The following is a 25,919-nucleotide window of genomic DNA, read 5'->3' as shown; positions in this document are numbered from 1 at the left end:
AGTGGTGTCTCTGGAGCCTGAGACACCATCGGTGTTCTTTTAGAGTCTCTGTGTTCCAGCCCAAGCGCCGGAGAAAGAGTCAGGAGTCATGTTCTGTAGTTTCCAGAGGTGGTTTATTTATCTAATCTAAAAGTTCCTTCCCTGACTAGCCAAGGTCTGTTCAGCAGGTCAGCCCCAGGCACACTGCCCGTCCTTGGGGTGGCATTATCTTTTTATACTATAAACTACATAGACATTATTTACAATTATCTTCCAATACCTATCACTTATATTGTACAGTCTGGTTCTACTCTAAACCAATCTAAAAGTGCCAACATCACCCAAAAGATGGATGCTAGGAAGAAGGAGAAAGAAGGCCAGAACACGCCCAAATTCCTTCATCTTGACCCCAGACACTTATTATAAACAATCTTAAAAACCTACTTTTTCACCTTACTATAATCTATTTTTTGTGACTTGTAATTCTTCATGTAAGGGTGGTAATTTTTCCCAGGGAGAGAAATCAAAGGCACAGGGGTTCTGGGCACTGTGCCAAGGTTCCTGAGCCCCCTGCCTGGGTCTCGAACCATCCAGGGAACCAGAGGGATGTCTTGGGTTCCCACAGAAAATCTCTGACTAGAAAATCTCAAAACTACGGGAAGGCCCAATGTCCTTTGAAGAAAGCCTGCAGCAGCTCAGCACAATTTGATTACAGAAAGGTGTATTTTACACTTTTTTCACACTATATTGGCACTTATAAAGACTGAAAGTGAAGCCTGAAAGAAGGAACTTCCATTTTTTTCTTAAAAATCAAACAAACAAGCAAAACCAAAACCCCACCATAGCCTGCCATTCCTTCAGTCATTCCCTCAGGATCAAACTTTGAGCAGAAAACCAAACTAAGAAGCAGGGATTGCAAACCCAACTCCTGACCAAGGGCAAAAGAAGGTATCTCCAGGTGTCACTCCACATGCAGGCAGGGAAAGGCCAGGCCTGCAGGCTGTGCCCCAGCTCCCCGTGAGCTGCTGGGGCTGCTCGGGCTGGCCCAGGGTTCTCCCCTCAGGGCCGTGCCCTGCCTGCCAGGCCTGGCCGCTGCTGCCCCAGCGCGCTCCTGCCCCGTGAGCGGAGCCAGGTCTGAATCACAGCTCCAAGGGGTGCAGAAGCCAGCACCCCACAGAACCCACGCCAGCGCTGTTTCTCAGGATCAAGCAGTGAGGGCTCCCCACACGCCTCCCTGAGCAGCCGGGCTCTGAGCAGGTGCAGTGACAGCCACACCAAAAACACACGGAGAACTGTGAGCAAAGACATGAAGGGCACTGTGGGGGGCTCAGGCAGGGCTGAGGCTGGAAATGAAGGAGCAGCCAAAACTCGTTCGCATGAGGCTGACCTCTTCCTCAAAGAAAAACCTCTGGTTACCTCAAAATCACCAAGAGATGGATTATAAATGGAAAAAAGAAAATATGATAAAAAGATACTTACTAAATCACTATTAAAATCCACATTTTCAACTTTTGTAGCCTGAAAAAAGAAAACAACTATACATCTGGTTTTATTTTGTAAGAAAAGATGACAGCAATTGAAACTACAAAGCATTTTTTAAAAATTGGCTTTGACTATATCACATTTGTTCTGATCGAGCCTGTTTGTTTTGAAGAAAGGCCCCTGACAGCATAAAGTACAAACACAAAATAGGAATAGTTTGTTAGATCTGGTAAATGCCAAGAAGACAAACTGTATAATGGAATCTAGCAGTACCAGTTACTCATAAATAATTCTTCTGATTAAATATTAACACGCCATCATCATCATCTGTCTTGTAAGTCTGTTCTTATAGGCACCTTGTGCTCTGCTCCTACCAGATCTCAGCACAGACAGGATGGTGAGTTGGATGTATGACACTAAACTAGGCTCTCTGCTGTGTAACAACGTGTTGCTCATAAAATGCCTCTCCCCAGCTTGCTCTTGGGGAACAAAGGCAGGTCCTGCCTCCCCAGGGACTGGCATAGCTCAGCCCCACACACAGGAGGCAGATGAGGGCTCTCTGCCTATCCCCAAACTCCTCTGGTTCTAGATTTAGAGTTGTTTGAGCAGAAAGAGGAATGTGTTTCCTTCCTTGTATTTGGCAGTATTTATCCATGACCACCAGGATACTGCTCAGTTGGACATTTTCTCTCTAAGTCTCGTAAACAAAATGCAAAATCTAAAGAAATTCTCATTTTAAGCAGGCAAAGATAATAGATCTTCCCCAAAATGTCTTGAATAATAACAATTTCTATTAGAAATGTGGTTGGACTGCCAGCCTCCTAAAATAAAACCACAACTCCTCTGCAGTTCAGCAGCTCCCCATGAAGGTCTCTGCATGCAGTGGGTTATGCAGAGATGTGCAGAATGATCATCAGCCCCACCTTTTTCAGCTGCAGCTCTTTCCCCCTCACCTTGTGCTCCAGTTGACAGACAAGAGAACAGTACACCACAGCAATTATATTTAAAAAAATAAAGGGCACCATCACAAGGGCTCCTTCTAACCAGGTGCTGCAAGCACATCCTACAAGGTTTACACAGCCAGCTGCAAGTCTGCTTCCCACAGAAATGGCACATCTGGCAGAGGGATAACTCAGAATTCACTTCCACAGCCCTTGCTTGAATTGTACCAATACTGAGGTACACAGGCTGAGCAATTCATACAGCTGGCAGTTCAGGATTTATGGTTGTGGTATACTCCTCAAATGGCTCCTGGCTGCTGCACAATGGCTTCACATACAAACCTTCATAGGAACATACACTTCGAGAGAGCACACAGAGCAGTTAATTATTGCAATTCATTTAAAGACAGGTGAACAGAACAACTACAGATATTATGTAATATAAATTATTTAATGTTACACTCAGATGTAAAATATTTTATATAAATACTAATTAACACTCAATGGGGTTCACCACTTTTGTCTGCTTTGCACAGATTTACTTCCCTATTTTTGGAGAAAATTAAAACTCAGCAATTGCTGAACATCCTATCTTTGAAATTTGTAAAATTGTAATATGAGTTTTAGATGAAGTATCCCACCTCAAGGATTAAGGACATCAAATACAACAGAAAAGGCCAGTCAAAAAACATCACATTTCCGAGTGAGATGTTAATTAGTATGTTTATGTGAGGCTATACAAATTAACATGCTGTGACTATGTCCCTCCACAAGGCCAAGCATCTTAGTGTACATATAGCACATATACACTGTATTTGTACTGCACCATCTTAGTGATTTCACCCCACTGACACATGTTTTCTGGCCAACTTCCCATATGCTTTTCAGATGGTATTTGTATTAGGTTGCAGGGGAAATACTAACATTGGCCACCTAAAATGCTATCAGCCATCGCCTTAACAGCAAATTTTAAATGATGGCAAAATTTTAATTTCGTTATAAAAAGGAATTCTATTTTTATTACTAGAATTCTCACTAAAATACATCATTTTCTAAATATCTGAATATAACTCATAAATCAAGAGATAAAAACCTCAGTATCATGCCTGTCCATGGCACACATTCCCCAAGACCCTTGTGTAAGTTTAAACACAATTCTTTCCTCCCTGAACTACACAATACACATGTGGGTGGTAGGTATGAGGTTTTCCAGTGATTGCTATAGCACATATCCGAGTTTGGAACAGAACTACAAATTATTATTTTTGAGGATAACTAGCATAATGACAGTAAATACTATAAATGCCTTTGAAAGCTTTCTTTGATCACACTGTTGCAGATGAACTGCTGGCAGTTTAAAACTATTTATCTCAGTGCTGACACACTGAATAAGTTCCACCACAATATGCTTGTGATTTAGCAGCATCTTTCCCATCAAAATAATCCTGGAATTCAGGTAAAAAACAGTCTCAAGTATGATTTACTGAGCATCTCCATCTGCTTGATTAAATACTAGATTTGCATTTTGGTGGGTGAGGATGATGGCAGGGCCAACTCCAGACTAGGTGATACCACTATTACTATTTTCCACACCTAAGTCCTGCATCAACCTTAGCTTTGTCAGGGGTCATCTGCAATGGAATCCTGGAGTGGCTGACTTAAAAAGGAGATAAAACAATTCTATATTCTTCAAACTGAAAAATTTTCACAAGGACAAGAAGGAAAATAAATCTGAACTGATGAAAATTAATATATCCTGCCCCACACTGTAATAATTTAAATAGATTTTCATCTGCTTTTACCACTATGAAAGAACACACAAAGTAAGAAAAGCTCAGGGCCAGCATTTTTTATTATTTAATTATTTGTATGAACATGGAGAAGTTATCAAAAAAAAATATAACTTCCCAAGGAGCACATAGTATCTCAAATAATGAAGCCTCATTCTCCATCCTGCTGACAAGGTTTTCTGAAATTGCAGAATTTTAAGTACTGCCCAAACTAGCATCCATCCTATTATTTTTCATTTTAAAAATAATTCAAATTGTAAAGGACCACTATTCATTAAAATGTATTTTTCTTCAACTGTAAGCACATTTCTGAATGATGTCAGGTGAGGCAGTAAGGAACTGTTAACTGCTGAAGATATATAAATAGCAAATAAAAGCACTTAAGAGTCTTCTTCCATAGGCACATCCTCTTGTAGCTTCTGCACCATTTTGTCCTCCAGCTGTTTTGGTGTACCTTCAAAAAAACAAGTCAAATTCAACATGTTTCTCTAAACCCAAATAACTGTTTTTCTTTGAACAATATATGCATCTATTCCAGCCTAAACATATCGCTTGAAGAATTATTTACAAGCAAATCCATCAAGCTCAAAGGTATTTACTGCTAACCTCCATCACAATCAGGTTTAGCAGGAATGCTGATGCTGCTTTTATGCAAAATCTAAAATGCAGTCAAGCCCGTGTTTTCATCTGCTATGACAAACTGATACAGCTGGCAAATACCTGGCAGAACCTTGCAAAGGACTACAAAATTCATTATTTATTACAGGTCTGTGGTCTTCTCACACTAGATTTTAAATGAAGATTTAAGCCCTCCTGAATGCTGTGCTGGACAGCAAGAATGTTAACTCTCAATAAGATGACCAAAAACAAAAACAAAGTAAAAAGCAAAACCCAAGATTTAGTTTTGATTCTGCTCTCTGCCCAGTCAGAACTGCAGAATACCAAGAAGGTGTTTGACCAACAGATGTGCTGTGCATCATTTATTTAATACAAGCAAAGCCAAACACAGAAATAAACACTTCAGTTAATTCTTTTCAATTCAGATTTTCTTCCTTTTATCAAAAGAAAAAAGAAGGTAGGGGAGGGGGATGGGACAGATTAGTCAGATTAAACCAAAGTTTAAATATATCCTGACAAACATCTAAGAACAAACATACAACACACTTCTAATTAATATCTAATAATGAAGAAACAAAATCAGTGGTAATTTTTATAAAACAAGCACTGATGGAAATGTTTTTAACTTGTCTTCATTACTTCAAGAGTATGTTTAAAAGTAAACTATTTAAATTTTGACTTTACTGAAGGAACAGTATTTTTATGTAAGTTCTACACAACTGACTGACAAATTCAAGCAGCAAAGTTAAACTACTGTGTTTTATATCATTCAGTGGTAGAGTCTGAGTTCAGCTAAGCAGTTCAAAGGGAAGACTTATATAAATGTGCTGGATAACAAACATGCAGTTCATGGAGCAGCAGGTATTGAGTACAATTTAAACACTCAAAATAAGGAAGAGAAAGGATGAATGCAGGACTAGATAAATAAAAAAGGTATATTTGATTCAGAGCAAAGACACTGCTTACGCTTAGTGGCAAGAACTATTCTTCATATTCAACAGACAAATTAATTGTTAAGACAAAAGTACAGGATTATTGATCAAACTGACAGAATGAGTCATTCACCCTAAAATTGTGTAGGCAAACCAGTAAATTAAGTTCTTACCTGCATGGGGAGCACGAAGAAGGTGGATATTCTGTTTGACTTCTTTGATGTCTTCTGCCTTCTGCAACTCTTTGCTCTTCTTCAATCTGGGAAAGGGGAAAATGAGATTTAATTACCTTCAAAGAGGAGATAATATACTTTCATTTTAATGCATGATATCTCTAGGTAAAGGTATGTACAGGCTGTAAATAACTATGATTATGAGGAAATAAAAGTATTTGAAAATCAATTCCAGAAAATACTGGATACAGAACCACAAAAAATGCAGCACTGTACCAACCACTATCAGAATTTTGTTTAAATTTAAGATTCTGTATAAAAACAAATACTACATTACAATTATTATTCTTAAATGTCCAAAAGCTACATTTCCTTGGACAGCCAATAACACAGGGTAGAGCCCCCCCAGTGTATTTTACCCCATCCCTTGGACGATTGTGTATATACAAAGTAAATTACTCTTTAAGACTGGACCATCCCATTTCTGGAAAGGTTGTCTAACACACACACAAGGGGTTCCCATCATACAAATAATTCTCACCTGTTCATAATAAATCTGGCTTGGCGTTTTTGCTTTATTTCCTCCACTCTCTTCATTGCATCCACTGAAATAAAGCAGAAGTTGTTTTTAATGTGCTTTAATCCCTGCAGCCCATGCTATTTTTGTAAAGCAGCTCTCACCAGTACTCCCATGATACCTAAATACCAGAGGCAACTCTTCACTATAAAGAAACTATTCCTTGTCCAAAGCGCAGGTAAAGGAATGCTCTGGGTAGCAACTGATTACTTGTATTTTACAACTTATTTATGCTTCCACTTTTGTGCCTACATATAATTTGTACAGTTAAGCATCACTGCAAAAGACTCCACTTGAGAAAAGATTGAAGTTACCACCTTCTCCTCAGTGGCATTTATTCACATGAATATAAGCAGTTCTCCTATTCTATGGCAATTGGTTCTGTGAAACAAACTGAAGCGGAATGAGCACAAACAGAAACAACTGCATCAGTGTAAAAGGTTTACATTGGGAGCCTCTTAAAAAGCTGGAAAACCACTAAGGAGTTTTGAAGACGGTAATTCAAAATAAAGGGCTTCTGGCCCTCATTTTCTGAAAAAAAAAATTACGTGAAACTCCACACCTGTTTACAACTCAAACCTCCTCCACACATTACAAATTTGGTCATGATTTCAGTAATTTCGAACACAATCACCACAAGCTGTCAACACTCTACAAAGTTTTTTTGAAAACAAACACATTCATGACAAGCAAAAAATTCATCTTTTTGTTTTTTCCTATAATGACTCACCAGTCTTGTTCCACAACTCTCTCTGGTATTTCACTGGTTCATTCCTACGTTTTTCAAATTCAAATGAATTATCCTGTATCAAGAAAAAGCAAATACAGACTATATGCAGAAGCTTATTTAGACCAATACATTCTTACTGTAGTAGTCACAGAATACTTTAAGGAATTTCCCCCCCTTTCAGAAGCTCAATTCCTAGACTTGAACAATCATTAGAGATAAATATGAGAAGGAAATCGAGTGTTTGACCTCGAAGTGTCAAGAGCCACAGTGATTTGTCTGAAGAGAACTATTTATCACAACATCTCCCTCAGCTATTTTCTATTTAGCAAGACAAAAGGAATAGAGAAAACCCACGTGGAACAGGAAATACAGAGTAAAATAGACAGGTGGAAGGTGAAATTGAAAACCAGTAGATTCAAAAGCATTTATTGCAGGACAAGTAAGTTCTACTCAACAGTTTGTAACTTTGAAATTTAAAAAAAAAAAAAAACCCCAACCACTATTTCATTTTAAGAATACTGAAACGATCTAATTTGAAATTGTGAAATATTTCAACTGATAACTCTGGCATTTGGGACAGCTGCCATCCCCCAACCATGTCCCCTTATCCCCATGAGCTGAAGATGAAAAAATAGTTTCCTGATCTTTTGTTTGCCAGGGACACTTAGCTTTAAGTCAGTTTTATCTGAGGACTTCTCCCTGCCCAAAGGTTGTTTTTTGTTGAGGTAAAGCTGAGTTACACCGTACTAAGTTCATATATTGACTTTATTCTTAAAATACATCATGTATCTTAAAATTGGAACATACTGTCACCTATTTAGATGTGTATAAAGTAATTTTAAATTCAGTTATTTTCAAAAAGGTAATTCAATATAGCCAGAAACAACTCAAAAGCAAGAAACACAACTACTGAAGAGGCTAATTAATCATGGTTTTCAGAGTCACATTAAAAAATAAAATCACATTCTTTCCCTCTAAAGATCCAAAGAAGGCAGGAAATCACTGTGTCAAAATGTTTACTAAATTTTTAATATTCTGTGAAAAAATAGGTAATTAAGTCACAGTAATTCTTAAATTATTTAAGGACTGTCTCACCAAAAGGAAATGTTTAATACTTTTACTATTGAGGCAACTTTGTTTTGAAATTGCATGCTCCTTTTCAAACATTCCTACCTATACAAAGACTTTTCCTACCCACCGTAAGCTTTAAAGAGACTTCACAGGTAAATATTTTAGGGGTCTACACAGAGAGACTTCCTGAGATACCTGGTAACTTAGATTATTTGTGCAGAAATACAACTACCAATTGTTTATGTACTGAGACTGGAGGATTTATTAGTGAGAAAAAATGCCTTGGACTTGGGAGCCCCCACGTGTTACCAGCACAGACACCTCATGCACTGGCTTCCATCCCAAAGGCAGAAGATCTGGGTTTTAATCAAGCTGAATGAACAGCTCACTATCAAGAAACTCTCACATTCTCTTCCACAGACCTTCTTCTCCCCAGCTCATTTCATTAAATGTCAATGCTTTAAGCCACCCAACCCAGCCTGTGTGCCATGGGAAGAGCAATTTTAGTGTGCTACTGTGAAGTGTGAACCAGTTCAGCTTCTTACCACTGTCAGTTCTTTGCCAGCTGCTTTACGGAATGCTTTAGTCCATCTCATCTTTCTGGGATTTCGCTTCTTTTTGAAGTTTCTGTGGCATTTTGATTTGCAGAATCTGAATATCTTCAAGAAGGGGGTGATAAAGAAGAAAAATCTTACTCAAATCACGTTATTTGTGCCCCACTGCAAGTGTGATATCAAATACTGAGGTTATTCTAACAATACTGCTACAATATGATAGAAATTATATTCAGCTTCCAAATGTCGGTATCTTTATAGAAAATACATCTATTAACAAAAATAATTTCAAGCACTAATGTTGTTTTTTCATTATAAAGCAATTTTCACAGCTGCCGGGGTTAAGCACAAGTACTTACAAATAAGCTGATTATACATAAAATGCACCTGAGTTTTGAGAATTATCATCTGCAAAATTAACCATAAAACCAAACCTGTGGTACGAATAAACAATTTTCTACAGCTGCCAGCACCTTTAGATACAGTACCATCCTGAGAACAACAAAAAATCCTCACGCCTCTCATACTGAATGCAACACACACACAGAGAAATGCCTGTTTTCAGGGATGCAGCCTTAAGCCCCAAAGTCCTAAGCAGGAGTCCTAAGCACATTAGTTGTCCTGGACTGAATTCATTGAAAGCTGTTAAAGCATATGCCAAAATGTTTCAAATAGCCTTTTTCTTTCTTCCCTATTTTTCTACATATTCTACAGAATACGACTCTTCACTTAAAAACTATCAGAATTACATGTAATTCAAGGGGTTTTGAAAGCCCTATTTTCCTACAGCCATATCCCCCTTCCTATCCAATAGCCAATTCTAAAATAAATTAATAGAAAATATGAAATTTTTAATTAAGACAATCATGTTCGGATAGCTTTTTTTTTCCTTTACACTCTTCTACCAAGTTTTTCCACCTCAATTCATGCCCACCTGTCATTAGCCTTTTCATAGACTATTTGTTCTCAGCTGATGTTTGCACAAACGCGCCCCCGGTGGCCGCGGTGAGCGCACGGCCCGTGCCGGTGGGAGCGCAGCCCCCGGCGCTGTGACTCACGCACGACCCCTTCCGACGCCCCCGCCCGGGAACGAAGCGATCTGTGCCAGCTCCGCTTCCCGCGGGGGCTCCGGGGGCCGCGCACCGACACGGAGCGCGCAGAGGCTGGGACACGATCACAGCACTGGGAAAATATCACAGCACTCGTGTACAGACGTGCCGGGCCGGGGCAGAGCCGCGCCGCGCTCTGGCAGCCTCTGCCGGGCCCGGCACAGCGGCTCCCACCTGCTGCCCAAGGCTGACAACTAAAGGGTGACGGTTCTGTGCTGCTCTGCGAAGTGTATTATTTCTTACTAAAAACTGAAAACTAGTACTTCAGCCCCCACTTTTGCCGACAGCAGCTGTCAAATTACTACATCACTCCAGGTTCTTATGTTTCAATATCAGTAAGACATGAATTTCACAGATTCACAGAACAGAGTTGAACGGACCCACGGATGCCCAGGGTTACTGACTCCAGCTCTTAAGCACACGCCCAAGCTCGGTGTTCTCAGCACCGTGCTCTGACCAGCTGCGCTCGCTGGGCTCCGGCCCGCACACAGGGCCGGGCGGTGGGTGCGGAGCCCGGCCCGGGACAGGGGCTCGGGCTGTGAGCGCCCCGCCTGAGGCCGGGAGCGCGGCGCGGAGAGCGGAGGCGGTGGCGGGCGGGCGGGCGGTACCTTGCAGTCGTTGCGCACGAACATGACGCCGTGCCCCGGGTAGATGGGCCCCGAGCAGAAGTAGCACTTCTCGATGCGCATGGCGGCGGCGGCGGCGGCGCGGGCGGAAGCGCGGCCCAGCTGACCGGACGGGGCGGGCCCGGCTCCCGCAGCGCCCCCTGCCGGCCCCGCCGCGCCCGCTTCTCTTTATCAAGGACAAATTGCGTTCCGAGGGCGGGAAGTTAGCTAATCAATACTAACATAAGGACAGACAGAGTAACCCAAGGAAAATAAGGGAATTAGACGTATATTTTTACGCCTATTGTTGATTTACTGTAAAATTCAGGCAACGCTTTCTATGCTTCATACCTGTAAAATCCAAAATCTAAGCAAAATTTGAAGCCGTGTCTAAAACCAATGGTTCTGCACACCGTATACGTACCAATTAATCCTTCTGTTCCCTCTCCTGGAGTTACCTGTTTATTGGGAAAGGACCTAAATCCCAGGCCCTGTACCTTCCAAATAGTTTGGAACTGGAAAAGATCTCTCTATTCCTCAATTGTAGGATGCCGTCCCAGCTTTGAGTCTGAAATCCTCCTCACCACATAAGTCCTTCCCCCGCACAATTCCTGCCTCTCCATTTAAAAGAAATTAAAATTTTTCACCTGAGCATCTGGTAAAAAAAATCCATGTGTTGAATTCTATGTGCCTCTAAAGCAGTTTTTGCTTTCTGGTTTCTAGAACAACAAAAGAAAGGCTGTCAGCTTAGTGCTGTATTAAGAAATATCAGAGGAAGAAAGAAAAATAGCTTTAGCACAGTGGAGTCACCTTATCTGCACAGAGGCTGTCTCCAGCCCTTCTGAAAACCAGAGCTCAGGCACATCTGCTGCAGGAGAGCGGGGCAGGAGCACAGGGCTGCAGGATGTTAATGACTCACTGCAGGGAGCGAGGGCTCTGCCTGCCACAGAGGATGGCAACCGGGGTGATCAGAGGAAACGATAAACACACACACAATCCAGTTTTATGAGGGAAGCTATGTAGACAAGTTTACTGCTAGAGGCAAAACCAAATAGTAAACAAGTTTGCTTAGGTCCAGGGCTGTTCTCCTTTTTCGGTTTGATTACTTTGAGTTTCCTGCCTATGCAACTCTTTTTCCCATGGGCTGTATTTATTTCACTTTTCCTGGCAGAGGACAGCTTTTTCCTGGCACAGCACTGTGTTGTGAAGTCTTTGGTGCTTCTACAGTTTAAACACTTTGAATAACAGGCTGTCACCAGTACATCCAGCAAACAGATAGAATGTGAGTGCACAGTGATAATACAAGCATTTACCATTAGATTTTCACCCTCAGCTCTTTTTTCACATCAAAGCACTAATCTCCTCTACAAGCCATTATGCTGTAGATTTGAAGTGCTTGTTCCTGACTAAAAGGCAATACACATTGAAAGTTGCCGATGACAGAATCCAAATTAATTATAAAAAAACCACTGGAGTACTTCTACTCCATTAATAGTTATTCACAGACAGAATCAGGGATCCAGCTGAAAAACACTCTCACTGGAAGAAGAGATTTTGCAGCAAACCAAGTGGCTCATTTGTTTTTGACAAAGATTACTACAGCAAGAATTGTTTCACCAAACATCTCAACTCACTACCCTAAACTCTGATCTGCAAGTATTTACATACTTGCACCAGTTTCCTAATACAAGAACTGTCATACAGCCATATGAAAAAATAAATAACTGTCAGGCAATTGGACTTGTAGGATCAGCTTCAGAGACACATGATCAGGTCGGGTGGAAGACACTTCTGGAAGTCATCTAGAACAAAACCCTGCTCAAAGCAGAACAAAGTAATACCAGGCTCAAGGCCATGTCCAGTTTAGCTTTTAGTGTCTTCAGGGATGGAGATTCCTTAAGTTTCCTGAGCTCCTCTTCCAGTTTCTGACCACTTGTATTTAGGCTTCATTTTATAGAAAACCTTTCTCTCCTGCCTCTTTCCTATCCCTGTGCCCTCTCAGATGAGTTTGGCTCCACCCATTAGAGTTCAAGATACCAGAAAGGTCTCCCTTAGCTTCAAGTTAAGCAACCTTGTTCTGTGTCTTCCTACCTCTTGTGCTCCAGCCCTCTGATTTTGGTGGCATCTGCTGGACTCTCTCCAGTGTGTCAATGTCTTTCTTCTACTGAGGGATCCAAAACAGGCACAGAACTCCAATCAGTTTTATAATTCCTGAAGATAAGGAAAGCCTGACTTTCCCAACCTGCTGCCTTCATTTTCCCAGTGCAGCCCTGGATACAGCTGGCTTTCTCTGCCATACTTCTGCATTTTGGTCAGCCTGCTTTGGAACAGGATGCTCATCCCCTTATCTGAAAAATGCTTTTTCAGCTAGCACTACTGCACTGGGTTATTGCAGCCAGGGTGGAATAGCCAGTGACACTTGCCCCTTTTTAAACTTAATGAGTTCAGCTAGTCCTCTTGCCTGTCAGTTGGAGCACCAATGTCCTCCAGTACATTATAACTTACCTGGTAATAGATACTGCTCTTGATGGAAGCAGTAACTCTGAAAAATCAGGCTCCTTACCTGTGTAGAAGCAATGAAGTTGACAAAATGTATTGTTTGATTCCCTTTGCTCTGAACACGCGACACGCTCAGATGAGCGGCATTGTGAATGTCTTGTGAACACAGAACTGATGTCTCCATTGTCTTCTCTGGGTTTGGGCTCCCCCTGGCATCACCAGGCCCTGTCTGACTGGTTTGGTCAGTGCAAGAGAGGGTCACCAAGAAGTACCTCGACCACAGCACAGACCTTGGACACATCTGAACAAAGAATCCTCACAACACACAGGGACAGTGCAGGACACAGACTGACATTGAACTGAGGTAACAGGAAATGTTACAATTCAGTTCAACAGTGCTGGCAAAGTTCATATCAGGAATGTTTAACTATTTTATATTATAATAAGAAATCCTGGGACAATCCATCTTAATGGAAACACTTTCCAAAACTTTGTTCAATTACAGATCAATCTGTAATTGAATCTTTCTCCATCTGACACTGAATGGAAACAACTTTTCTTGAAATAAGTTTTGTGCCACATAAGAATTCTTGTTTCTTTCTTTCTTTCTTAAAACCAGTACTAGTCTTGTAAGAGCAGTGTAATTTGTTGTCAAGAAACATTTTCCATGATTTCTAATGAGAATTTAAAAGGGAACAAATAATTCAAAACAGATAAATCTCATGACACATTTCAAAGGCTGACATGAAAGCAATTCTGTGTAGATCCTCTTTGTAAATAGTTACAAATAATAGGCATGACATAAATATGACAGTTTCAGTTTTAATATTTAATATCCAATTTAAACATAAGTATTCAAAAGGAAATATTTTTACACTATTTCAGTAGTCACTTAGCTCAATAGCTGGTTGCAATAATCCTTAAAGTTTTCAGGAACTGGATGGAGCTGTAAGCACAAAAACTCCCATTTTAAGTTAATGCATGACAAAGTTCCACTGCAACCCTCTGAAAAGCAAAGAGTTACATTAAAAGAAATTCAGACACTGAAGTACATTGAAATGTATTGTGTCTTACACTAGAGTTTCTTACTCTACTAGTCAGAAACATGATGGTAACTTCAAAAGGCACTCTGAATTAAACTACAGTAACTCCGGTCTACAAGCATTTTAGAAGTGGAGTAGAAAAAACCAAAACCCTATACTCATATAAATTTCTTTTATTATCTCTGTCCTAGCCCCAGAGCAGTCTAATTATATTGCACTTTTAAAATATTTCTGTGTAGGCTGTGGTAAAAATCTAATATTTACACATTGTGTTTGTTAAAGAACAATGCATTACTGTGTAAAATATTTTAAGAACCAAGTTTTAACACGTATTCTTGTAAGAATTAATATAACCGGAAGCTACATCAAATATTTTTTTTCCTTAGATCCTATCCTAGAAACATTTTGGTCCTTCCTTCAAAAATTTTGTTATGCTGCAATTCAAGTTCATAACTGGTATCAATACTTGCCTGCAATTGCAGTAGTTAGAATATTTAAATAAATAAATACATAATTTCTAAAGAAGCAATAGCTTTGGAGTTCTGTAAACAAGCTGCTGTGGAAGGTCTGTAACAAGACTCAATTTGGCATGTTATGACTTTAATTGGCAACCTTACAATTATACAACCTCTGCCAGGGTAGAAAACAGTTTGGTAGGCACATCTTATAAATCAGTCTGGGCAAAAGCCCAAAAAATACTGATTGTTTCCTAGGTCATAAGAATAAATAAAAATGGTTAGAGTAACATGATCCACTGAAACCAAAAACTACATTTATGTGATCCATAGTGGGCAGGGGGGCAGGGAGAGAAAAGTAACTCTATTCTTTTTAAAATACAATCTAAAGAAAATGAACAAGCCATAAATGACTATATGATAACCAAGATGTTCAGGACACAAAGGTTGGCAGAATAAAATGAGCATTATAAATTCATAGAAATACTGATCTACAGGACTAGTATCTTAGCTGCATCTCACCAGAAGACAATGATCATTCATTTCACAATCCAAATTTGAAGAAACATTCTCAATCTGTGTTTGGTAAAACAAATTCAGTGCAAAGCACCAACTCTGATGAAATTATCCTGACATCTAGGTTGCCCTACATTCCTGTTAAAACATGAGTGGGAATGTGAAATAAACATAACAGATGCACAGTTATGCCATTTACATATAAATTTACGTACATGCATGTTCTAGAAATTCAAATTACGTCAGGAGGTCTCATAGGCTGTGTTGGATATATTTCATATAGTACAGTTGTAGTTTACATGTTCAATTACATGACATGCCCCAAGTGCTCTGTATGCACACCCCTGTGCTTCTCTGAGGCTTTTTATTCTGTACTGAAGAGCTTTCCTTTGGTTTTCATTACTGAAAACTGATGGATTGGAGAGCAAGGAAAAACTACTCTCAGGTTTTTGTGGAAAACACAGGATATGCTCTTTAAGATTGTTATTAATTGGTGAAATTATTAAATGTTTCTGTTTAAAACCAAGAAGCAAGTTGGTTATCTTGCTGTTAGGAGACACCAAGAGCTGTCACAGTATCTAATTTAAATGCCTACTCTGTGTAGTTAATGGAGACTGCCAAGGGCAACTGCAAACCCCTCAACTCAGAAGCCTACCCTTTCTGGCTGCCCACAGAGACATGTTTCTGAATTTGGTAATAAGAATTCCTTTCCTCCCCTTTCCCCCCCAAGCAGAGAATTAGAGGAACATCCAGTGCTAATCCAAATTAAACCTCTGTCCCAAAACTAATAAACTGCATACCTTACAAGTGAAGATCAATGTTGTTTGAGAGAAAGCAAATAAAAATTTGTATCAAGAATTAATATAGCTCATTAAATAACTACACAAAGCGATTTGTCCTGAAGTTAAACAGGTAAGCTGCAACTGTACTGTATCATACACATTAAAGTTAATTGTAACTGGGCTAACAGCCACATCTGCCTTTTTCTTGCTCCTCATTCAGTTGTTCTGTAGAGCTGTGCCCATTGGAGCGCACCACCCCTTCAGGGATCCAGGATTTATCCACACATCGCTCCATGCGCTTCATAATGAGGTCAAGCAGAGTTTCAATGGCTTTGCTTACATTATTCCCATTTGCTGCACTGGTTTCAAAATATGGTATTCTGCAGGAGACAAAAAACATAACCTTACATCACACAGTTGTCATTCACAGGAGAAAAAAATACAGTATTACTGCCATGTACTTAGAACTCACACTGTCACTGCTACTCCACAGCACAGAGACACTAAGTGCTCAGTGGTATGAAATTAGGAAGAAATTAATGAAATGGCTGCCTGAAGGTAGGGCAGAAGGGCAAACATTAATGGAGTCCACAATTTACAGAGGCACTTGTCAGCATGATTTCCCAAAATTGTGCTCCTGAGGTCTGTTTTTTTAAACTCCATTCCCTGCAAGAGATGCAGTTACTCCAGAGCTGGTGTGCACAGAAATCAGTAAGGAGAAGAATTGTGCACACAAGGACTTACAATGTTATTGCAGGAAAAGGAATGCTGCTATGGCTTTCCTCTGCAGGCAAGGCACTAAAGACTCACAGTGTGGTGGCACTCATCACTACAGAAGGTGACTTTCTTCTATTGACACCGCAACTCCAAACTTTCTTACATAAAAGAAGAAATCTCAGTGCTCAGAACACCTTTGTCTTTATCAATAAAAGTTTCTGGCACCTTGGTTTCTAAAGGACATTGCTTGTTTTCTATATTGTTGTGGATCAGGATGTTCCACTGTGGGTCTGTAGGCTATGGCCTTCTGCACTTAGTGCTCCCCACAGCATGGTGCTACAGTGGCTGCATTTCTGTTATTGCCCAACAAACTGATACCATCACTTCAGAACTTTAAATTTAAATTTCTCACTTAATTTGCAAGACTCAATGAGTGGCCAAATGTATATTACTGTGTCTGTGCAGATCTCTTGCAGTCTCTTTCAAATACATCACAAGGCCCTTCCACAGAAGGGGATATTCACTGTCTCACTTAGTTACCAGAAGACTGTTCACTGCAGCAGGATTTATCTTGCCTCCCCTCAGGAGAAAGGGACTCCTAGCAGCCATCCTGTCTCACCTCTACAGGGCAGAGAACTTTCTAACTGCCTACAGATTGGATGTGACCCACAACCTTGACTTTCAGCTCACTATTCCTAAATTAAGTTGCATGTTCAGCCACAAACACTTTATAAATTATTTTCAGACATCACATGCAGAGATTTAAGATATGATCACATTCTATCTGCTGCTGTTTAAAACTTCTTGTTCCTTCACAAGCAGTTGGTTAAAGTACCACATGCACTTGTTGTTGTCTGTGTGACATGGACTTCAAACAAGCATTTTCACAGAAGGAAAAGGTAAGAAAGTATTACTGCACTAAACCTATTTCTCTGTCATAGAGAGATTGTTTCTGATTTGCCTCCAATGATTCTTTGAGGCCAAGGCAAGCTCATTTGTGTCTAGTGAACATCATGACACAGCAGAAGACCTGCAGAACAAGGCAGCTTGCACTGAGGAGCCAGTGCTCACACCATGCCTGTTTTGTGGGCCTTCCTTTGGAGCAGTTCTCCTCTACCCCTCCAGAAGGTGGATTAGTGGCTGGAGCACATCATTTAACTTGGTTTTCATTTGAGAGGGAATCCAGTTCATGTGCTAGAAAATTGCTCCACTATGTGAATTAAAACACAACAAATGCATCAGATGATTTCGTTCAGAAGTGTGTTTCTGATTCTCAGTGAAATGCAAATGTAATCCAAAGAGGAGCCCCATGAAAGTGTTAAGGGAGTATAAAAGTACAGATTAATATCTGATAGGACCAAAGATTTCACATACTTCCTTCAGAGGCACATGACCTGTGCCTACTAGGAAGGGGAAGGGCAAGGCTACCCTGTCTTCCTCCTGGTGTGACTCAGTTTTCAGACTCTCTGGGAGCCTGTGAGAGTGCAGATGCCTCAGCACAGGTAACAGCAAAGAAGTGACCCATTATTCACCTGCCTCTCTAGCTGAATTCTCTCTATTTTCCAGAACACTTGTGAAAATTTACACTGTTTACTGCCGAGCAAAGAAGATTAGCCCATCTCCAGTGCAAGATTATTGTAATACTAAGAATTTGTATTTAAGCAGTGCAGAAAGTATTAATCTCAGATAGAAAAAAAGATATCATACCAGCCAGTTAAGCATTCTAAAATGCTTATTCTCACAATAACCTTTCAGTATACAGAAAAAAGTATTACAGAAAATATCTCATTCTGCTCTAAACACAACAATAATTGGAAGAAAGTTACTTACCCATATTTTTCTGCAAGTTCCTTAGCCTCTTCTTCCTTCACCATCCGTTGGTCCTCCAGGTCACTCTTGTTTCCACACAATACAATGTCTGGGTTTTCACAATATGCATGCATTTGTAGCTGACCTGGCAGCACCAACATGGAGAGGAGTCACAAGTCACTGCCACACACAGCTCCCTAGCAGCACTACCCCAAAGCAAGCTTGTTCACTCCTGGCCCACAGCCCTTCTCCACTCGCACTGAGGAGCTAGAGAACAGGTGGGCTTCCACTGTCACACACAGTGAAAAACCCAGGCAAACACCAGTCTGGTAAAGTTAGCACAAAAACTTGTGTAACTGCAGCTTAAGGAGTTACACTCACTAAGTATCTACAGTGAGCTGCTGGGAAAGGATCTACTTCCCTCTCCAGATGGATGATGCAGTTTGGGAACTCCTTTGCCTGGATATACCAGCCAAGTAACATTTGCCTTCCATTAAGTTTTGCTGACAAACTTCAGGTGAGTCAAAGTACTTTTGGATAGGCTTTCCACCCACTTAAATTACTAAACAGCACCAGAGCTGGGGATAGGATATTGACTCAGCTTTCTTTTATATAGGTTAAGATCCAAGTTCAGTAGGCAAAGCTGAATTTCAGGTGAGCTCTGGAAGCCATCACTAGCAGCTATAACAATTATGAATACAACACCTACATTCTTTTACTGAGAAAGCCATAAAAAAACTAGTATTTTAAGTTCTAATTCTCAGTGAGACTCCATATTTACAAACATAACCCCCACTCCCCATTCTACCCATGCAAAGAAGGGAAAGAAAAAAAAAAAAAGCCATACTTATCCAGTTCCTGACATTCAGAAAGCTTTGCTCATTTGTCAGATCAAAGAGTAGAAGAAACCCCATGGCATCTCTGAAGAAAGCTGTAGTCAAGCTACGAAACCTAGACCAGCAAAGCAAAATTAATTCGCTCATCTGACAAGTTACTTTGAAAATATAATTGCTTACAGTCATAGAAGAACTGAGGTAACTCAAGACTGAATAAAACAGAAGGAAATATTCATAGTTGTTTTGCTGAGGCAGGGACTGTGTAAGGAAAATTGCTAACATTGCTGTGGCCTAATCAAGGCCTGAGGTGCTAAGGAGACTTGAGTGAGAGTTTCAAACAGTCTTCTACTATAAAGCATGCCTTGATCAAGATTCAAAACTTTAAACAATAATGAAACTCCAACTTTGAACAAAAATGTATCCCCTATACACATCAGTCCTTGAATTTAAGACTAACAACCACAAGAATGCTAGTCTTTTGACAGGCCAATAGAAAAGAATCCTCTGAGATGCCATTGCCTGACTTTCCCAAGACCTCAACATATTTACAGAAACTTAAGAGAACTTTAAAAAGACAAGTTTTAAAAGCATCTATATGCACTGACGATGAAAAAAATACTAAAAAGCAAGAATTTTTGTGTTCTACAGTTGTAAATTACAGTTAGAATTTAATAGGTACTCATATGAAGCTTTCCATTGCTGTTAAGGCAAGCTCCCATTGCCACCTTGAGCCATACCTTTCCTGCCCTGCAGTGTCCCAGAGCTGAAGGTGGATCCTCTGTCCTCTGCCACCGACACCATCTGGCCCATTGGGTCTATACACCTGGAAAAGGTAAATTTGCAAGACTGTCCAGCTGCTACAGAACATAAAAGAACTGACATTTCAAGTCATTAAATGCAGCAAAAGTAGCCCTGCTGATGCACAGATCCCAACTACAACTCAATCCTCTGCTTTGTAAGACAAAGGTAATATGACATGCATTTTAATATTGCATCCAATTAAATAGTTAGAAATCAGGGTAAAAGTGAAACTGCAAAACCAGTACCCAGTAGACCATGGACTCCAAACAGTTATTTAGAGCCACAAGACAAGATTAATTTTAGTGTTTTAATTTTCTGGATTTTTTTACTACAAGAAAGCAACAATGCAATCTGGCAATGTATTTGTAGTAGCAGCAGAACCTCATTAGCAAACAGAATATACTCAGAGATAATGACATCTATACTTAGCTGCCAAAATGCTGCTGAAAAATTGCTGAGGGTAGATCTTATCAGATCACAGCTTATAAAGCAGAAATTGGATGATAAAAATAAAAGCTGAAGAGTTTGCTCAGCATGAAAAAATAAATAAGGGCATCTATTAGTCTTGCAATGATCAGATAAAAATAGATTCATTTCTTGTTTAGAACGCTTCAAGTTAGGTCATCTTCTTTACCTTCAAATGCCATAGTATCTAGGATTACAAAAGCTACAAACATATCTTTACACATCCACAAATTCAACAAGTTTATGTGTCATAAGATTCAGGCTCTGAAGCCTAAACCTCATCCTGAATTATCAAATAAGCTGATCAAGTAAACCACCATGTTTATAATCCCACAAAAAGAACAATGATGTATTCAAGAGGCCAGTTTGGCATTTAACTAAGATATCTAGTCCTTGAACTACTGTGGTGCATGTCATGCACCAAAAAACCAGTCTGCACAATGCCCATTACACCATCCAGATTTCTGGACACAGGAAATCACCAGGCTACAGTGAAAGACATTTAATATCTGTACATAATAACAAAAAGCTTGTGCCAATTCCATTTCTCAGAGCAGTAAGGACCAGCATCCAATTGGCTATGACACTCATGTGCTCAGCTTCATATCAGAAGTACATTTGCTTAGTTTAATAACAATTCAGGGGTTGAAAAAAACAACCTTATTTTTAATAATTTTTCTCTGCTAATGGTGACTGCTTAGGAAGTCGGATCAGCTGCATGTACCATTTCATCCACATGTTTAAAAAACTGCATGTTTGTTTAGTAGCCATTTCAGTTCATAGCCAGCAAAAACATTTTACTACAGTTCAGTCCTTCCTTGTGAAAGGAGTTCAAGAGTAAAAGTGGTACTCCAGGTACTGTGTGCACAAGTCACAGAGTAAACACAGTCATCAACACCTGCTGAGCAAAAAGAAGTGGTTTCTTACAATCAGCTCTTTAACTTTTGGGGAAATGAGTCTGTACATAGCAATGACAAAAAATAGCCAGGTCAGATGAGGCCTTTCCTGTCACAAAATGAAGCTCACAATAACACTGATTGCAGACCTTCCCACAGATAGACACCATTTTCAATTAGCACATTCTTCATAGAAACTCACCACTCTCTTTTCCCGAAAGTCAATGCCCACTGTTGTGATGAATTTGGAATTAAATTTGCCATCTGTATATTGATAAAGAAGGCTGGTCTTTCCTACTCCAGAATCACCAAGTGCAAGGAATTTTATGAGGTAATCGTAGTCCCCATCAGACATAGTGAGAATTCAGGCGGCGCCTTGAAAAGCAAAACAAAAAGGAATAGTTAGTCCAGAGCTCTGCCAGGACTTCTGACAAACGTTTAAAATACAAATCACTCCCTGAAGTACAAAGCAGCAAGTGGTAGGGCCAGTTCTTTACACAGACTTCCCTTTAAACTCTCAATTACACAAATTACCAATATCAAGTTCAATCAGCTGTGATTGAAAAAGAGCATTTTTAGTTTTATTACACTCCTCTTACTAGAAAGGGAAGGCAACACAATTTTAATTTCTTCAGGCAAGACTGAAAATCAAGGTCAAACTATTCAAGGTATCTGGAACATAAACTGCAGAACTGTTTTTAATCTTCATGGGAGCTGGCAGTAGCTATTTAATTGTACTAGCAATGCAATTCTGGTCTCATACTCACTGTGGCATTAGTAACATATGAAAAAACCTGAATTTTCTTCCTGGACGGTCCACTATACTTAAATATAATTTACAATAATTTCCTATTAATAGTTATTTTTCAGTCTTGAATAAGCTTTTTCTTGCTGTGGGGTTTTTTGTTTTGAGGAAGAATCTTCAGTTTTTTTAGTGATGCTAGTTAGCCATTCAAGCTAAATCTTGAGCCTGAATTGACATTAAACAAAAACACACTTTTTTTATGGCTCATACACATTTAAGAAATTTCTTTCTTTTTTGTGTCTTTTTAAAAATAACCATATTCTCAATAGTCTGATCTAAGTACAGGAACAACTAAAATATGCAACAAATCACTGGCAAATTTCTCGTGTACTAGAAAAGCTGATGTAAGTGCACTGGCACTTTCCTGTTGAGTAGCTACTGAGCCTCTCCTCCCCCAAAACAAACAGTAGAGAGCTGCCTTGTGCTGTGTTCAAAGACATGAACATGAAAAGATAAGCCTAAAATAGCCACTCTAAAAGCAACAGAAAACTGGTATAGAATTGCCTCTTATGAAGGACAGAAAAAAATGCCAAAAATACAAAAAAATAGATGATTAAACAGAATTTTAAAAGAGTAAAATCTGCTGTTTCAACTGTAACTATTTTTGGAACTACTTGTAGCTTGAAGTAGATAAAGTTATTAATTTCAAATCAAACACTGCAGTAGTTTGCATCAGTGGCAAAAAAAAAAAAAAAAAAACCCAAAGAAAAAACCCAACTAATTCATTTCTTGAATATCAACTCACAGCTTGAGGTCTGGAACAAACTGTGTCTCCAGCATGTGGGCGTCAATCACCACCACTCCTCAAACCGAAACCATCTTTAAAGCTTCACCTTTAGAATTGTCCCGCTCTTGGTTACAAGTCAGAACTGTGACTAGTTGATGTGGCCATAAGTGGCTTACTAAAAAGCAGACACTGGTCAGATTTACCTCAGATACTCTCCAGCTGAAGAGTCAGTGGAAAGCAGACAACACTTTTTTTCCTTTTTGAAAAGCAGTGAGGTCTCCCTTTCCCAGCTAATGTGTATTTCACATTATGCCATCAATGCCAGTAAAAGCTTGCAGGAAAGGGTTTAGGTGACAGAGTTCACACTCACTGCTGTGCTACAGCCAGCTTACTCACTTCCTACTGTTGTGTTTCAACCAAAGCTTTGCAATAGAGTAGAAGGCTGAAAGGGAGAGCCCTGGAACAAGAGTTATCACTGAGATTTTTATATAAATGTCCCAACTGCAGGACTGCATCCACCATGCAGGTCTGAAGGAGCAGCATATTCAAGTAAGCAAGTTGAACAGGCAGCCCTAACACTGACATAAGAACATTTTCAGAAATTAAGAACCCTGATCCATTGGACACACTCGCATGTATCAGCAAAACTAATTTGGGGGGTGGATTATTTCATTTTTTACATCCTCTCTCCAGTTGGCAAAGGAAAAGAAAAAGCAAAACCAGATCACATACCTTGTAGCTCTACCAAAGTCTTTTCATTTAAATGTACCAGAAGAAAAGGAAAAATATTTTATTTAAAAATAGATTGATTTTTTTTAAAGCTAAATTTTATTTAGACTTCCATCCCACACATGGCGTTTCCTTTGCCCTCAGATCTTCTCAAAGGGCTAAGATCTGTGTAAGCTCATCCTCTACTTAAGCACATGTTCTTTCAGTCTCAATACCCCTAAATTAATTGTTGCTTTAAAAGACTTAGATGTAAATCTTAGTGCCAGTATATAACACAAAGACAAGCTTTCTTCATGTGCTATGCCACCTGCACAGAAATACTTGCCTTGTTGGTTTTCTGTTGGGTCGCTGTAGGTGTACAGATTTTAATAACAAATACCAATGACAGTGCACCTGATCACTGCTGATTTATGCACCCTGTGCAAGACTACACAGAGGAAGGAAGGAAGGAAGGAAGGGCACTGGGCACTGCAGTTCTGCCACAGAGCTGTAGGGAAGTGTTACAGTTCAGCTGCACCTTCCACTGGACAGGGCTCCATGAAAGTTCTGACCAAAACAGAAAGGTCAAGATTAGGCCTTGGGGAAGTAAAACCTAAAAGGTATTCCTAGTGTCATATCTCATTTGTAGAGTGTCTGTCAGAACAAACACACCTCATTTGGCCCACTGAAACCTCAATTTTCCCTGTGGCTGGTACAAAACACAACTTCCAAAGGACTGTCAGAGGGTGAGGAATCCTTCACAGGAAGGGCTTTAGAAACGCCTTCTAAAAGATTTGCTTGAGAAGGAAATTTTCTCCTTTGGTTTTGAAATGCACACACCTCTCACTGCACCCCATAATGTCAATGTATTATTCAAATATCTCCAGGGAGTGGTTCTTGTGAAACCCTGCACAGTTAACCTATCCTTGGAGACATGTAAAGAGCTATTTTCATAGCAGTTTCAAGCTTTGTCCTCCTCCCTGTACAAATATTTAAAAAGTGATCTCCACCCTCCACTTCCGAGACCTGCAGTCCTAGTGTCCAGACACATGCAGTTTCACGTAACAGAAATAAGAATATATTCATTGCAAAATATATTCACAGCAAAAACTGATGTGAAGTTTCTAAAAATCATGGCCCTGCTACTAAAACTCATCCTATTTTTTCCTTCCAATTTCAGTGGGTTTTTTTAAATTAGGTTTTATAGTTTTACATTTCTCAGTCTTTCCTTCCACTTTTCCATACCTCAAATATCAGGAGAGTAGGAGGTAGAAAAGGAAGATTCTGAAAAAACCAATAATCAATTAGAATTCACCACATTCACCAAAAGAAAATCATCCCCAAATCTTGCTTCTAAGAGTAAGAATTCCTTGGTTTAAAAAAAAAAAAAAAGCCCTGTACAGTTTTGCTTGTTGCAAATCCCTCCTGAAATCCCATTCAGCTCTGGCTTTGCACTTTGCCTGGTATGCAGAGGGACAAGAGCTGTGAACAAGCGCTGGAAAAGCTCCACTGGCCTTTTCCATGGCTGACAGGACCCCCACTGCCAGCATCTGAGCTGTGCCTGTACAGCTGCTGCTCTGGAGCCTCCACACACACACACAGATTGTGCCTTATCAAGAAGGGATTCTCTCCAAATCAAGTGCTCCTCTTGTTCCCTGCATTTCCTAGTCTGAGGTACTTTCACATTACAGACATCAGTGTTAATGGGTTCATCTTTTTGCCTCTGGGACACAGCTGTCACAAGACTATTGTTTATAAAACATTCCAGACTAAGACAGATTTGCTCCTGTATAAATTAAGAAAATTGGCTTGGCATGCAGGATTTCCCCCATGCAGTATGGGAATAGGGAATATGCTTCCTGAACACAAAACATGCAACTCCTGTGCTGCTACTGAGCTGATGGAGTGAAGGAAAAAGGAAGGTAAAAGAGATGAATACATGGAAACACAAGCCAAAAGAAAACCAAAAGCATTGATCTGCAAATAAAAACATGCATATGTACACACAATGTAAAATTCAGGAAATCTGAACATGCCCCTACTCAGACAGTCCTCAAGCACATCACTTTAAAGCAAGGTATACCACTTACCCCAGCTCTGCAAAAGGAATAGTTAGGGCACACTGGAGATAGTACTTCCAGTAGGAGTACTTTTCCAGCACCACCTCTTCAGCACACAGCCAGGAGGCTTACGTGTCAGCTGTTTGCATCCACGTTGATGGGTGCTCAGAGATAAAGAGGTGTGCCCGTGTCTGTGTCTAGGAGGGTGCTGCCTCACTGCATGGCTGGCAAGCAATTAC

At 39.9% G+C, this 25,919-nt stretch overlaps 2 protein-coding genes across 4 annotated transcripts in view; both read right to left on the bottom strand.

Annotated features, from left to right (window-relative positions):
• Positions 1-4,236: 4,236 nt before the first annotated feature.
• RSL24D1 (ribosomal L24 domain containing 1) lies at positions 4,237-10,679 on the bottom strand. The gene is made up of 6 exons (XM_033071033.1): positions 10,565-10,679; positions 8,839-8,952; positions 7,223-7,295; positions 6,457-6,520; positions 5,916-6,001; positions 4,237-4,646 (listed from the first exon to the last, which is right to left on the bottom strand). Exons 1-6 carry the CDS (start codon positions 10,643-10,645, stop codon positions 4,573-4,575), a joined length of 492 nt encoding a protein of 163 aa, XP_032926924.1. The 5' UTR covers positions 10,646-10,679; the 3' UTR covers positions 4,237-4,572.
• A 3,189-nt stretch (positions 10,680-13,868) lies between these two features.
• RAB27A (RAB27A, member RAS oncogene family) overlaps positions 13,869-25,919 on the bottom strand; it is a 31,106-nt gene continuing 19,055 nt past the window's right edge. For 2 of the 3 annotated variants that reach the window (XM_033070862.1, XM_033070860.1), the window contains 5 exons: positions 21,583-21,755; positions 19,956-20,041; positions 19,230-19,333; positions 18,404-18,527; positions 13,869-16,236 (listed from right to left, as the gene is read on the bottom strand). In XM_033070862.1, coding sequence (XP_032926753.1) covers positions 16,038-16,236; positions 18,404-18,527; positions 19,230-19,333; positions 19,956-20,041; positions 21,583-21,735 — 666 coding nt within the window. In that variant the 5' untranslated portion in view covers positions 21,736-21,755 and the 3' untranslated portion in view covers positions 13,869-16,037. Of the gene's footprint in view, positions 16,237-18,403; positions 18,528-19,229; positions 19,334-19,955; positions 20,042-21,582; positions 21,756-25,710; positions 25,800-25,919 lie in introns of those variants that run through there. The other variant, XM_033070861.1, reaches the window with a different exon arrangement.

Source organism: Catharus ustulatus, chromosome 12 (assembly GCF_009819885.2).
Source record: "Catharus ustulatus isolate bCatUst1 chromosome 12, bCatUst1.pri.v2, whole genome shotgun sequence".
NCBI lineage: Eukaryota > Metazoa > Chordata > Aves > Passeriformes > Turdidae > Catharus > Catharus ustulatus.
This window is presented reverse-complemented; position numbering and strand designations above follow the sequence as displayed.